This window comes from Halichoerus grypus, chromosome 2 (genome assembly GCF_964656455.1).
Source record: "Halichoerus grypus chromosome 2, mHalGry1.hap1.1, whole genome shotgun sequence".
NCBI lineage: Eukaryota > Metazoa > Chordata > Mammalia > Carnivora > Phocidae > Halichoerus > Halichoerus grypus.
This window is the reverse complement of record NC_135713.1, coordinates 166,045,630-166,059,272: the sequence shown is the minus strand read 5'-3', so window position 1 is coordinate 166,059,272 and position 13,643 is coordinate 166,045,630. Positions and strand designations below refer to the sequence as shown.

General features: G+C 36.7%; 1 protein-coding gene across 3 annotated transcripts in view; it reads left to right on the top strand.

The window, feature by feature from the left end:
* NSRP1 (nuclear speckle splicing regulatory protein 1) overlaps positions 1-13,103 on the top strand; it is a 53,743-nt gene extending 40,640 nt beyond the window's left edge. For all 3 annotated transcript variants that reach the window (XM_036111873.2, XM_036111872.2, XM_078068103.1), the window contains 5 exons: positions 1,749-1,805; positions 6,462-6,590; positions 8,033-8,240; positions 9,438-9,546; positions 11,307-13,103. In XM_036111873.2, the coding sequence (XP_035967766.1) occupies positions 1,749-1,805; positions 6,462-6,590; positions 8,033-8,240; positions 9,438-9,546; positions 11,307-12,360 (1,557 nt within the window). In that variant the 3' untranslated portion in view covers positions 12,361-13,103. The remainder of the gene's footprint in view (positions 1-1,748; positions 1,806-6,461; positions 6,591-8,032; positions 8,241-9,437; positions 9,547-11,306) is intronic.
* Positions 13,104-13,643: the final 540 nt, after the last annotated feature.

Genomic DNA, 13,643 nt, shown 5'->3' with positions numbered 1-13,643 from the left:
TATGTCTCACAGTATATACACTTTACATTGGAAAGGCCCTTCCCAGTCTGCTTATTCTGTATTATATGAGTCTAAAAAGTACTAGCTTTGTGTTTTATTTTTCTAAGTTCAATAGTTTAGGTTGAAGCAACCAGTTTGAAAGTCACAGCAGGTGAACTGTGATTGGAGGAGAGATAGGAAAAAAATAATAAAAGCAAGTAAAAGAAGTAGAAGTCTAGTATTTGGAGACTTACTCTTCTAGTTAGTCCTTAAGACATTACTGAGTCAATGATCAAGAAATACTTAATTTACACTGATTAGAAAGACTGAGACATTAAAAATAGATGGGAAAGAATTCATGAGATATGGTTATTAGAATAGTTAATATTTTAATGTTTAAAATTTATATTCTAATGAGTACAAATGTATCACATAATAGGGAAGTTTGTGTTAAACAAGTAATTAATGTAATATACAAGTAATACACTTAGCATAGCACCTGGCTCAATAAATGTTAGCTGCTGTTTTTGTTATCAGTATCTTTTTCTCTAGTTGTAGTCAGTTTACTGTCACCTAAAATGTCCTTAGTTCTTTGCCTATCCACTTCTTTTAATTTATTAAGTATGTGTTCTATTACTTGTATGGCCTTTGTGAGTCTCCATGGTCATAGGGAACTGGAATTAGGTTTATGTTGTTCTCTTGGTTGCCATGGAAAACAAAGGAAGCACCAATTGATACTGTATAGCTAAAAGCAACAAATGTCAATAGGCTAGAAAACTATAGTCCTAGGGATGAGGATTATATTTTTCAATAAAAGATAAATTCATCTAAGATAAAATTCACATAACATAAAATTTGCCCTTTTGAAGTACACATTTCAGTGTTGGTTAGTATATTTACGAAACCTTATACTTTTAGAGAAAACGTTTTTTTAAGTAGTTTAATTATATATTTTTTCTTAGCTGTAAATGTTTACTTTTGCCCTTGTGGTTACTGCTTCCTAAACACCTCTTGCCTTTTCTTAAATTCTTTTTGATTCAGGTCTAATGTCATATCTCTTTTAGGAAGGCTTTCTTGATTCTTTGCTCCTACAGCCCTTTTTTTTAAAAAAAAATCTCTTTATTATATAGCTTATCACATCTATATTATGATTATCTCAGTCTTCCCTTTCAGACCATTTATCTCTCAGGGATAGAGACTGTTCTTATTTTCCCCACTATCTTCAGGAGCTAGAACAATGCCTTAGTACATATTTATTGAATGATTATAACCCCGGATAGTTCTGGCTGCCCCTAAGCCTTAAGCATATAATAAGATCTTGATATACTATATTCAGTGGTGAATATTTTAAAAAATGTGCTTTTTGTTGCTGGGAATCATACCATTAAATGTGTTGGAAGGGACCAGTTCTTCCCCACCCAATACATGCATGTTCACTCACGTTCACATGTGCACACAGAATAATTGAAATCGTAGAGATTGCGTGCCTTAGTGGTGAAGTTGGGAATAAAAAGCCATGTTACCTCATTTTTTTCATGTACCATTCTATTTTCTCTTACACCTTACAGCCTACGCTTTTGATTTACAATAAAATTCAGTTGTTTCCTAAGGTTTTGGTAAAAGACCTTGAAAATGTTTATTTAATTATAATATTTTTTCATAATACTTTTCTGGTTTTTAGTATAGGTAAGAAACTAATTGCCAACCAGAATACTGGAAAAGAAATTTTAAATTGGCTTAAACAAAGACAACATTTTTATGTTTTATAGACCTCCGTGAGTGAAAGCCTTCAGAGGGAAGCTGCTAAGAAGCAAGCAATGAAACAGGTAAGGTGGCTGAGGGAATTAAATGTATTTGGTGAAATAAGTATTTCAGTATCAGTTTTGGTATCTAGGTCCTGAGACAGAGCAGAGTAGTTGTGTATAAAGAAATAATTTTATCTTAACCCTTCTTTTCTGAAAATGTTTAAGATGTTTCTTGATTTACATATATTTCAGGTTTTTGTGATAAATTTACATGGAAAAAGCACAATGAAGAATTAACTCTTCATTGCTGTGTTGTAGATTAAACCCATTTCTGCTTTTAGATGACTCAGGAGTCTTATATTGGATTATATGGTTTAATTATTCTTACTAGTGAGCCTACTTTAAAAAAGTCTCTTCACACCAAAGTGGTTTCATAACTTTATAATTATTTGAAATTTGGCTACTGAGAATGGGGAATATCTGATAATTTTCAATAGATTTGCCTTGCACCTTATATTTATATAGTGCTCTGTCATATTTCCAAGCACTTTCTTATACATACATTATATTTTTAAAATTCTCACAAACCTGCCCATGGTCTGTTAAGAAATCTGAAACTTCAAAAGGATAAATTACCCCTCATGATCACACAGCTAATTACAGAACTAGGCGTGAAGGTTTACTAATTTTTCTACTATACCATTGTATCTTAGATTTAGCTGCTGCAGAACATAATGAAATTAAACAATGGCATAGTACCTTTCTTTTTAATTTTAATTTTTTCCTCTCCACATTTTCTTTAACCTTTGGCATCTGTTTCTCTCTTGTCTACCTGGAATCCTGCATGAGGATAAATTTGTTAAACACTTTCTAATGTGCCAGATACTATGGCAACCACCTTTTTTTTAATGAAGCTGATACTGTTTGTATAAAGCTGATAACAACAGCACATCATAGAATATATTACTTAGAGCCATATACATATGTGGGGGGAAAAGGAAGAGAAAATAAGCATTAAATTTAGAATATTGTTTACATCTGTGTGGTAGGCAAAGGGAATCATGGAGGAACACATAGATAACTTTGAAGATACTCGTAATATTCTAGTTTGTAAGCTGGGTGACATATTCTTGAGTGTGAGTTCTGTTTTATTGCGTGGGTGTGTGTGTATGCTATTTTTTCTGTTTGAAACACTACATAAAAATAACATTTTTAATTTTTTAAATTTTTAAATACTTTTTTATTTAAATTCAGTTAATTAACATATAATGTATTATTGGTTTCTGAGGTAGAGGTCAGTGATTCATCAGTCTTAGAGAATACCCAGATGGCAACCACTTTTTTTGTTGTTGTTGTTTAAGATTTTATTTATTTATTTGACACAGAGAGAGAGAGAGAGAGCACGAGCAAGGGGAGCAGCAGAGGGAGAGGGAGAAGCAGGCTCTGCTGAGCAGCCCAGTGCGGGGCTCGATCCCAGGACCCTGGGATCATGACCTGAGCTGAAGGCAGACGCTCAATGACTGAGCCACCCAGGCGCCCCTTCTTACCTACTTTTTAAAGCATAAATCCCAAATCTAATTTTATTCTTAATCCTAGCTGTCCAAAACCACTTTTCCTATTAGTGAGACTTTTTCTCATAGTTTGCTTGCAAGTTAGGAGTGCTCCTATAGCTATTCTTGTACCTTTACCTGCCTGCTGCCCCTTTGATCTCTCATCTGTACTTCCTGCTTTTCACTCTATTCCCCATCCACTTGGATGATTTAGCTCTTGTCTTCTGCTTTAATCCCAAACTAACTTTTATGATGAAGAATACTAACTTGACTGCATTTACTAAATCTAAGATACAATACTCTTAGAAATGGGGTATTTTATTTTTTTAAGGTATTACTTTTTTATTTAAATTCAATTAATTAACATATAGTGTATTATTATTAGTTTCAGAGGTAGAGTTCAGTGATTCATCAGTTGTATTTAACATCCAGTGCTCATCACATCACGTGCCCTCCTTAATGCCTGACATCCTGTTACCCCATCCCCCCCACTCCCCGCCCCTCCAGCAGCCCCCAGTTTGTTTCCTATGACTAAGAGTCTCTTACAGTTTGTCTTCCTGTGTGATTTCGTCTTGTTTTATTTTTCCCTCCCTTCCCCTATGCTTCTCTGTTTGGTTTCTTAAATTCCACGTATTTTTTTTTTAAGATTTTATCAGTTGAGAGAGAGGGAGCAGAGAGAGAGCACGAGCAGGGGGAGGGGCAGAGGGAGAGGGAGAAGCAGACTCCCAGCTGAGCAGGGAGCCCAACTCGGGGTTCCATCCCAGTACCCTGGGATCATGACCTGAGCTGAAGGCAGATGCTTAACTGACTGAGCCACCCAGGTGCCCCTTAAATTCCACATATGAGTGAAAGCATATGATAATTGTCTTTCTCTGATTGACTTATTTCACTTAGCATAATACACTCTAGTTCCATCCATGTCATTGCAAATGGCAAGATTTTTTTTTTTCTTTTTGATGGCCGAGTAATATTCCATTGTGTATGTATACCACATCTTCTTTATCCATTCATCTGTCAATGGACATCTGGGCCCTTTCCATAATTTGGCTATTATATAATGCTATAAACAATGGGGTGCAGGTGTCCCTTCAGGTCACTACATTTGTATCTTTGGGGTAAATACCTAGTAGTGCAGTTGCTGGGTTGTAGGGTAGCTCTATTTTTAACTTTTTGAGGAACCCCTGTAATGTTTTCCAGAGTGGCTGCACCAGCTTGCATTCCCACCAACAGTGTAAGAGGGTTCCCCTTTCTCCACATCCTCACCAACATCTGTTGTTTCCTGACTTGTTAATTTTAGCCATTCTGACCAGTGTGAGGTGGTATCTCATTGTGGTTTTGATTTGTATTTCCCTGATGCTGAGTGACCTTGAGCATTTTTTCATGTGTCTCTTGGCCATTTGTATGTCTTCTTTGGAGAAATGTCTGTTCATGTCTTCTGCCCATTTCTTGATTGGATTCTTTGTTCTTTGGGTGTTGAGTCTGATAAGTTCTTTATAGATTTTGGGTACTAGCCCTTTATGCTATATGTCATTTGCAAATATCTTCTCCCACTCTGTAGGTTGCCTTTTGGTTTTGTTGATTGTTCCCTTTGCTGTGCAGAAGCTTTTTATCTTGAAGAAGTCCCAGTAGTTCATTTTTGCCCTTGCTTCCCTTGCCTTTGGAGACGTGTCTAGCAAGAAGTTGCTGCAACCGAGGTCAAAGAGGTTGCTGTCTGTGTTCTCCTCAAGGACTTTGATTGATTCCTGTCTCACATTTAGGTCTTTCATCTGTTTTGTGTCTTTTTTTGTGTATGGTGTAAAAAAATGGTCCAGTTTCATTCTCCTGCATGTGGCTGTCCAGTTTTCCCAACACCATTTGTTGAAGACGCTGTCTTTTTTCCATTGTATATTCTTTCCTGCTTTGTTGAAGATTAGTTGACCATAGAGTTGAGGGTCCGTTTCTGGGTTCTCTATTGTGTTCCGTTGATCTATGTGTCTGTTTTTGTGCCAGTACCATACTGTCTTGGTGATTACAGCTTTGTAATAGAGCTTGAAGTCTGGAATTGTGATGCTGCCAGCTATGGTTTTCTTTTTCAACATTCCTTTGATTATTATACACGGTGGTCTTTTCTGGTTCCATACAGATTTTAGGATTGTGTGTTCCAACTCTGTGAAAAATGCTCGTTGTTATTTTGATAGGGATTGCATTGAATGTATAGTTGCTCTACGTAGCATAGAGATTTTAACAATATTTGTTCTTCCAGTCCATGAGCATGGAACATTTTTCCATTTCTTTGTGTCCTCAGTATCTTTTATGAGTGTTCTAGAGTTTTCTGATGACAGATCCTTTGCCTCTTTGGTTAGGTTTATTCCTAGGTATCTTACAGTTTTTGGTGCACTTGTAAATGGGATCAGTTCCTTAATTTCTCTTTCTTCTGTCTCATTTTTAGTGTATAGAAATGCAACTGATTTCTTTGCATTGATTTTATATCCTGCCACTTTGATGAATTCCTATATGAGTTCTAGCAATTTTCGGGTGGAGTCTTTTCCACATAGAGCATCATGTCATCTGCGAAGAGTGAGAGTGTGACTTCCTTCTTTGCCCATTCAAATTCCTTTTAAGAAATGGGGTGTTTTAATAGTTAGACAACACTTTTTTTTCTTTCTGTTCTTTTATCTGGTCTTCAAGTGCACAGGACTGATGATGGCAACATTATCTTACTCCCTATTTCATTGGAAAAGCTGTTAAATGTCATCATTAGGTGTAATATTTGCAGTAGGTCTTTGGTAGATATGTATTGTCAAGCTAAGTTCAGAAGTTCTTCTCTGATCTTGGTTTGAGGTGTTTTGTTTATTTTTAAAAATCCTATATGAAAAAAAATCATATATGAATGAACTGTATAAAGTAGATAATACAACAACTTGGAAGGTAGATACAATTATTATCCTCATTTTTTTAGATGAAAACTGAGGCACAAAAAGATTACACAAACTTGCCCCGAGTAGCTAATAAGTTATAGAGCCAGGATTCAAACCCAGGCAGCCTGGCTCCAGACCGATGTTTATATTTTCAGTCTAAAATGTGATTGATAGAATTTTTGTAATATATATCTGATTCATGATCCTCTCTCAAAAAAGTTAACCAAGACTTTTTATCGTATGTTTTAGCTGGTTCATATTTTTTAGACATGTTTGTTTGTTTATTTTAGACCAAACTAGAAATCCAGAAGGCCCTTGCAGAAGATTCCACTGTATATGAATATGACAGTATTTATGATGAAATGCAGAAAAAAAAGGAGGAAAATAATCCCAAATTGCTTTTGGGAAAAGACCGAAAGGTTTGTAGCTGAAAATACAAATTTCTTTGACCTCAACCTGTATTTTAAAGATTTATTTATTTATTTTAGAGTGAGAGTGTGCATGTGCAAGTGAGGGGTGGGAGAGGGTAGAGGGAGAGAATCTCAAGCAGACTCCCCGCTGAGTGTGAAGCCTGACATGGGGCTTGATCTCACTACCCTGAGATCATGACCTGAGCTGAAATCAAGAGTTGGATGCTTAGCTGACTGAGCCACCCAGGTACCCCTTGACCTGCATTTTATTTCTTAATCTTATTTAGCATGAGGAATGATCTGAGAAAAAGCTTTTATAAGGGTATTTGAAGTGTGAAGAGCCCCTAGTTCCAGATAATACAGTTTTGATTTAGAACCCACAAAGCCCTGCATTTAGTATCCTAATAGTGAGTAAATTATCTAACAATAAAAACAGTAAGTTTTGATTTTTTGTTTTACCACCTTCACAAATAAATTTTTGAACTTTTTTTTCTTAGAAAGTCTTTGTATTAGGGGCACCTGGGTGGCTCAGTCAGTTGGACATCTGCCTTCGGCTCAGGTCATGGTCCCGGAGTACCGGGATCGAGCCCCACGTTGGGCTCCCTGCTCAGCCGGGGGTCTGCTTCTCCCTCTCCCTCTGCTCCTCCCGCTATTCATGCTCTCTCTCGATCTCTCTCTCAAATAAAAAAAAATACTAAAAAAAAAAAATCTTTGTATTAGAAACTCCTCTTCCTGTCCATATTTTTGTGTTTTATCATCCTCTCATTTCTTTATTGCTTTCAAGCTGGTAACTGAATCATCTGCACATATGATCATATTTTTAGTTTGAAAAAATAATTGAGAGTGGGGTCTTGATATAAATTCACACTGTCATTCTTTTTCTTTCACAAGCACAGACTGATTTTTAAAGATCTTTACATTTTATAGTATGTACAAGTAGGGTAGTGGTGTAAAATTACAGCTATTTTTTTTTTTAAATAGGCTCCATGTGGAGCCCAGTGCAGGGCTTGAACTCATGACCCCGAGTTCAAGACCTGAGCTGAGATCGAGTCAGACACTTAACCGACTGAGCCACTCGGGAGCCCCCATGTATTCTTTTAAATAACCGTATTTCAACTAATGTGAAAAACTAGTAAGAACCTTTCTGTTTCACTTATCTGTTGAAGTATTGAGATAATACCTGTAAAAAGGGTGAAAACACAGTGGAAAAATTACTTAGTTTGAAATTTTAAAGTAAAATAGGATTTTGAATAATTTCTGTCTTTACACTTAAATTTTTCTTGAAAAGAATTTGTTTCAGTCTTGCTAGTTAAATTTATATTTAATTTTGAGATGATGACAGTCCCACCTATTTGGACTAGCCATTTTTATCTTAATAAATTCATGATAAAAACAGAATATTCTTAATTTTTATCCTTGATTCTTCCCTAAATCTTACTTTTTTCCTCTAGCCCAAGTATATTCACAACCTACTAAAAGCAGTTGAGATCAGAAAAAAGGAACAGGAAAAGAGAATGGAAAAAAAAATACAGAGAGAACGAGAAATGGAGAAGGGAGAATTTGATGATAAGGAGGCATTTGTGACATCTGCCTATAAGAAAAAACTGCAAGAGAGAGCTGAAGAGGAAGAAAGAGAAAAAAGGGCTGCTGCACTCGAAGGTGAACTGGAAGAGGGAGGAGGGGAGAAGAAAACAGAAGCAGCAAAATTCTGCCCTGTGGTTTCGCCATTTGCTCTGTCCCTGAACTTCTAGATTATAATGTTGTGGTCCTCATTTGTGTATATGAACTCGAGGTGTAGATACGATATTCTGTGATATTATAAAACGGAGAAAAGACGATGACTAAAAACATAGCTGTACTTTTATTTATTTTTTAAAGATTTTATTTATTTATTTGACAGGAGAGAGACACAGCAAGAGAGGGAACACAAGCAGGGGGAGTGGGAGAAGGAGAAGCAGGCTTCCCGCTAAGCAGGGAGCCCGATGCGGGGCTCGATCCCAGGACCCTGGGATCATGACCCAAACCGAAGGCAAACGCTTAAACAACTGAGCCACCCAGGCGCCCCATAGCTGTACTTTTAGTAACTATTACTTCTACTGGACTTTTCACATCTCTCATTTTGTTTCTTAAAACTATGGCCATTACAAGTCATTGCCTTAGAAAATAATTCCAAATGTAAAAAACCTTTATTATAAGTCATACACCACATGATATTTGTCAGAAGCAATATAAACTAAGATTTAAATCCTACTTATATTTTCTGGGTTTAGAAAACTAGAGTAACATCACTCAAGGAACTGGGTGGGCCTTCAGAAAAAGAATAATGTTAATTCAAGAAAGAACAAAAATGTGCAGGAGCCAAAGAATGTCTTAGGGCTTTACTTCAGTACTTTCTAATCGTGGTCATTTCTCAAGATCTAAGTACATTGTATACTTACAAATAACTTAACTGGCAAATGCTCATAGAAGTTTTAAATAGAAGGAAATCAAATCTATAATATTCTGTCTAAGCATGTACTATGTGTTTATATAGAATACCAGTTGGCAAATTTTCTGTGAAGGACCAGATAAGTAAATATTTTAGGCTTTGTGTACCATATGATCTCTGCTGGAGCTACTAAATTCTGCCTTTCTAATGGAAAAGCAGCTTTAAACAATAAATGAACAAGGCTACATTCCAATAAAAATTTCTTTACAAAAACAGTAGGCCACATTTGGCATGCAGGCTATAGTTTGCCAGCTAGATCCAAAGAGTAGTTGATACACTGTGTATGTTACATTCTCTGTACCTTTGAAACTGAACTGTGTTGTGCCTTGTTGAATCTATTCCTCTCACTTTTGCTTGCCCTCTCTTAGCACGTTTGGATGTAACCAAGCAGAAAGATCTCAGTGGATTTTATAGACACCTATTAAATCAAGCAGTTGGTGAAGAGGAAGTACCTACATGCAGCTTTCGTGAAGCCAGGTGAGCCGCGGCATATGGAATAGTAGAAGAAAGATTCCTTTCATGATCTGTGGTTGTGGGATCATTTTAACCCTCTGAAAGATGGAGGATTGCAGCACTGCATATTGTGTTGTCAGCCAAACCTGACCTAATTGAATTGCTAGGGATTTACAGTTTCTTAATTCAAAACCTACGGATTACATGTATGTTCAAATAGTATATAAGAGAAGTGGTTTATTTTCGTAAATAGAACTCGGCCTCTATAAAACAGAAGGTTCACATATCAAGGGCTAGAATGCACTACCTGATATGTAGCCACATTGCAAATACTCAGTGGCCACATTTGGCTAGTGGCTACCATACTAGATGGCACAGATATGAACATTACCATGTCTGTAGATACGTCCATTAGCACTGGCATAGAAAGTAAGGATTGGAGAGGTTTTTTGATAAAATTATAAGATATTGTAGGAATGGTGAAATGACTGTCATAAGTATATAGCTGAAGGTAAAAGGGAGAATTTGTCCTAAGCTTGTATCTGAGTAAATGGTTTTTTGGATCAGAAACATTCATATTAGAGGATCTAAGTCTGTGTTGCTGGGAAAAGGAAAGAGTAGAATTAAGGCTAAAGAGACAGAATTAGATTTATACTCCACCTTCCCTCCCCCCCTCCAAATGCTGGGTTTGATTACAAAATTCATGAAAATTGTGTCTAAGAAAGTATATTTGAAGACAGATTTTTGAGTGGAAAATTAGAATTTCAATTAGAGTTTCATCTGGAATAGTTGTGAGGCCAGCCATGAAACTCCATAATGTCATTTAATAGTTGTACTTTTCTCAGAGTCTAATAATAGAATTCCAAAGTATTAGATAATCCTTCAGCCAAGACAGTTCTGCCAGCAGTTCCCAGAGAACCACAGTTGTTCTCTTAGCATGATTATTATGCGATCAGTAAGAATGAACATGTGGCTAATGTAAATAAATTAGCCACACTTACCAGTTGGGAAAATGTAGGTGATGTAAACAATTTTTAGTGTTATTGATTGTAATCAGATGGATTCACGTATTCCTATTTTGTTGTGATAGGTGCCAGGGGGTAATACCAGGATGCTCGTGCCTTTTTAATCATAAGAGATTATTTAGTGATATTTAGAATTAGATTTTGCTGTCAAAATATCTCAGCTATTTCCAGGACTATTCTTGAATTTTTTAAAAAGAAAGGAATAAGAATCCAACAAAGAGCTGCAACTTGAACTTCATGTTGTGAAAATAGTACTTAGATCCAGAATATATCTTACTTTTCCCAATTTTTCTTTGTCATGCTTAACAAAAATGAAGACCTTACACAGACTTATGCCTAAAGATTCTAGTGGTCCAATACAGAAAGGCTCATTTTCTCTATTTCACTTCTACCTTTTTCTGAAAATATTCTGAATGGTTAGAAAATACTAGTTTGGGGGCACCTGGATGGCTCAGTGGGTTAAGCGACTGCCTTTGGCTCAGGTCGTGATCTCAGGGTCCTGGGATCGAGTCCCACGTCGGGCTCCCTGCTCATCGGGGAGCCTGCTCCCTCTGACCCTCTCCCTTGTCATGCTGTTTCTCTCTCTCAAAAAATAAAAAGAAAATACTAGTTTGCAGATGTTTACAAGGTAAATAGACAGCACCTTTTTGCATTTAGTAGTTGCATTGGTTTAAGTATTGAGAAAAATTATATGAACACTTCATGTGCTTATTACTACAGTGATAATGTGGCATTTTGTGTTATATTATTTGTTTTAAGGTCTGGGATAAAGGAGGAGAAATCAAGGGGTTATTCTGATGAAGTAAGTTCAGAGAACAGAATACCACATGAGAAATGCAGTCTCCAAACTGTTGTGCAAGCAGAGGAAAACCCAGATGCAGACAGTGACTTTTATGCTAATAGTGAGGATGATGAAATGGAAGAAAATAATAAAGTGAACTGCAGAAGGAAAAAGGTCACAGAGACCTCCGAGAGTGACTCCAAGCATCAGAGAAATCAAGCGCACTCACGGTCTTCTAGTGAAGAAAGAGAGCATGGTACCAAATGTCACACGAAAAGGTCCAAGTCAGGAGTTCATGAGAAAAGGGAAGATCAGCACCAAGAGAGACAATCCAGGGATCATGAGAACTATTACACTGACCGTGGTTCCCGAAAAGAAAAGGATTCTCAGAGGCACAGAGAGGTCAGTCACAGAGCTTCTCACTGGAAGAGGCATGAACACGAAGATAAACTGAGGGGAAGAGACCAAAGAGAAAGAAATGACAGAGATTGGAAAAGGGAGAAAGACAGGGAGAAATACTCCCCAAGAGAACAAGAAAGAGATAGACCACGAAATGATCATGACCGACACAGTGAGAAAGGAGGAGAGAAAGAGAAAAGCAAAGAAAAGGAAGAGCATATGAAAGCAAGGAAAGAAAGATATGAAAACAGTGATAAGTACAGAGATAGAGAACGAGAAATAAGTGTTCAATCTTCAGAAAGAAGCCGAGACAAAAAAGAAAGCAGCCCAAATTCTAGGGCAAAGGATAGGTTTCTTGACCGGGAAAGATCCAATAAAATGAGAAATACGGAAAAGGACAAAGAAAGAAACCCAGAAAAACCCTCCAGTTCTGAAACATCCCTGGGAGCAAAACACATACTCACAGAGGGATGCCAAGAGATGGGCAAAGAACAAGAGAGACCACATGAGGTGGGGAACAAGTTTGCAAAACGAAGCAATGAAGAAACTGTAATGTCGGCTAGAGACAGGTACCTGGCCAGGCAAATGGCACGGGTTAATGCAAAGACATATATTGAGAAAGAAGACGATTGATAACTGCCCAAATAGAAAGACCTGTGGAAGCACAAAAATTGTAACTCCTGGACCATGCTGTGTGAAGGCACAAAGGAGTGTATTAACAGTGGTTGGGAGGGTATTTTTTAATATATTTTCAGAATTCATTTTTGGTTAAGTAAAAAATAAGTCCTTTTTTCTTGAATGTTTGAGTGAATTGATATATATATTACCAATACCACATTCTTGGTTGTAATCAAGCCACTTAAAGAATGTTAAATCCCTATAGTTACTTAATGAGGAAAATGGGCTCCACTGTAGCTATTAAAAAATAATTCAAACAACTCCCCTAATAATGTTGGTTTTGTTGCAGGGAGGTGTTAGGTTTATAAATACTGTATTCTAGATAAAAATATGGATTTGAGGGGCGCCTGGGTGGCTCAATCGTTAAGCGCCTGCCTTCAGCTCAGGTCATGATCCCAGGGTTGTGGGATCGAGCCCCTCATCAGGCTCCCTGCTCAGTGGGAGGCCTGCTTCTCCCTCTCCCACTCCCCCTGCTTGTGTTCCCTCTCAGTGTCTCTCTCTGTCAAATAAATAAAATCTTTAAAAAAAAAATTTTTTTTTTAAATGTGGATTTGAACAATAGAGACTATTGTTATACTTCACATTCTGAAATTTGTGTTAATGTATAATGGATCATACATCTTGTGTAAGTAACTTTCTAGCTCACAGCACATTTGGCTTAAATGCAAATAAAAATAGTGATGTGTTTGTACATTTAATTCATGCTCATATTTTATTTTAAAAGTATGTCACTCATTTATGCCACAGTTCCTCTTTTATTTTTTTAATTTTAAAAATCACTTTAATTCTGATCCCCTATCAAGTTAGTAAATTGGTTATGTTATTTCAGTCAGTTTTAGGTAAGGGTAAAAAGATGGAGACATTTAGTCAAAATGAAGTTAGCTAAAGATTCAGGTAGCCTATTTAAGAGCCTGTCTTATTTTATATACTTAAGAAACTTAATATTTGGGGGCACCTGTGTGGGTCATTTGGTTAAATGTCTGACTTGATTTCAGCTCAGGTTGTGATCTCAGGGTCATGAGATCGAGTTCCATGTCAGGCTCCTGTGCTGGGTGAGATTCTCCCTCTCCTCTGCCCCTCCCCCTGCTCTCTCTAAAAAAAAAAAAAGAATACTGAGTTTTAGAAAAGACATAATATTAAGGATCAAATTTAGCATTCATAAATCATTTTATTATAGCTTTAAAGCCAAAAAGGGAAAGTAACAAGAAATCTAATGCCCATATCTCTTGACTGATACA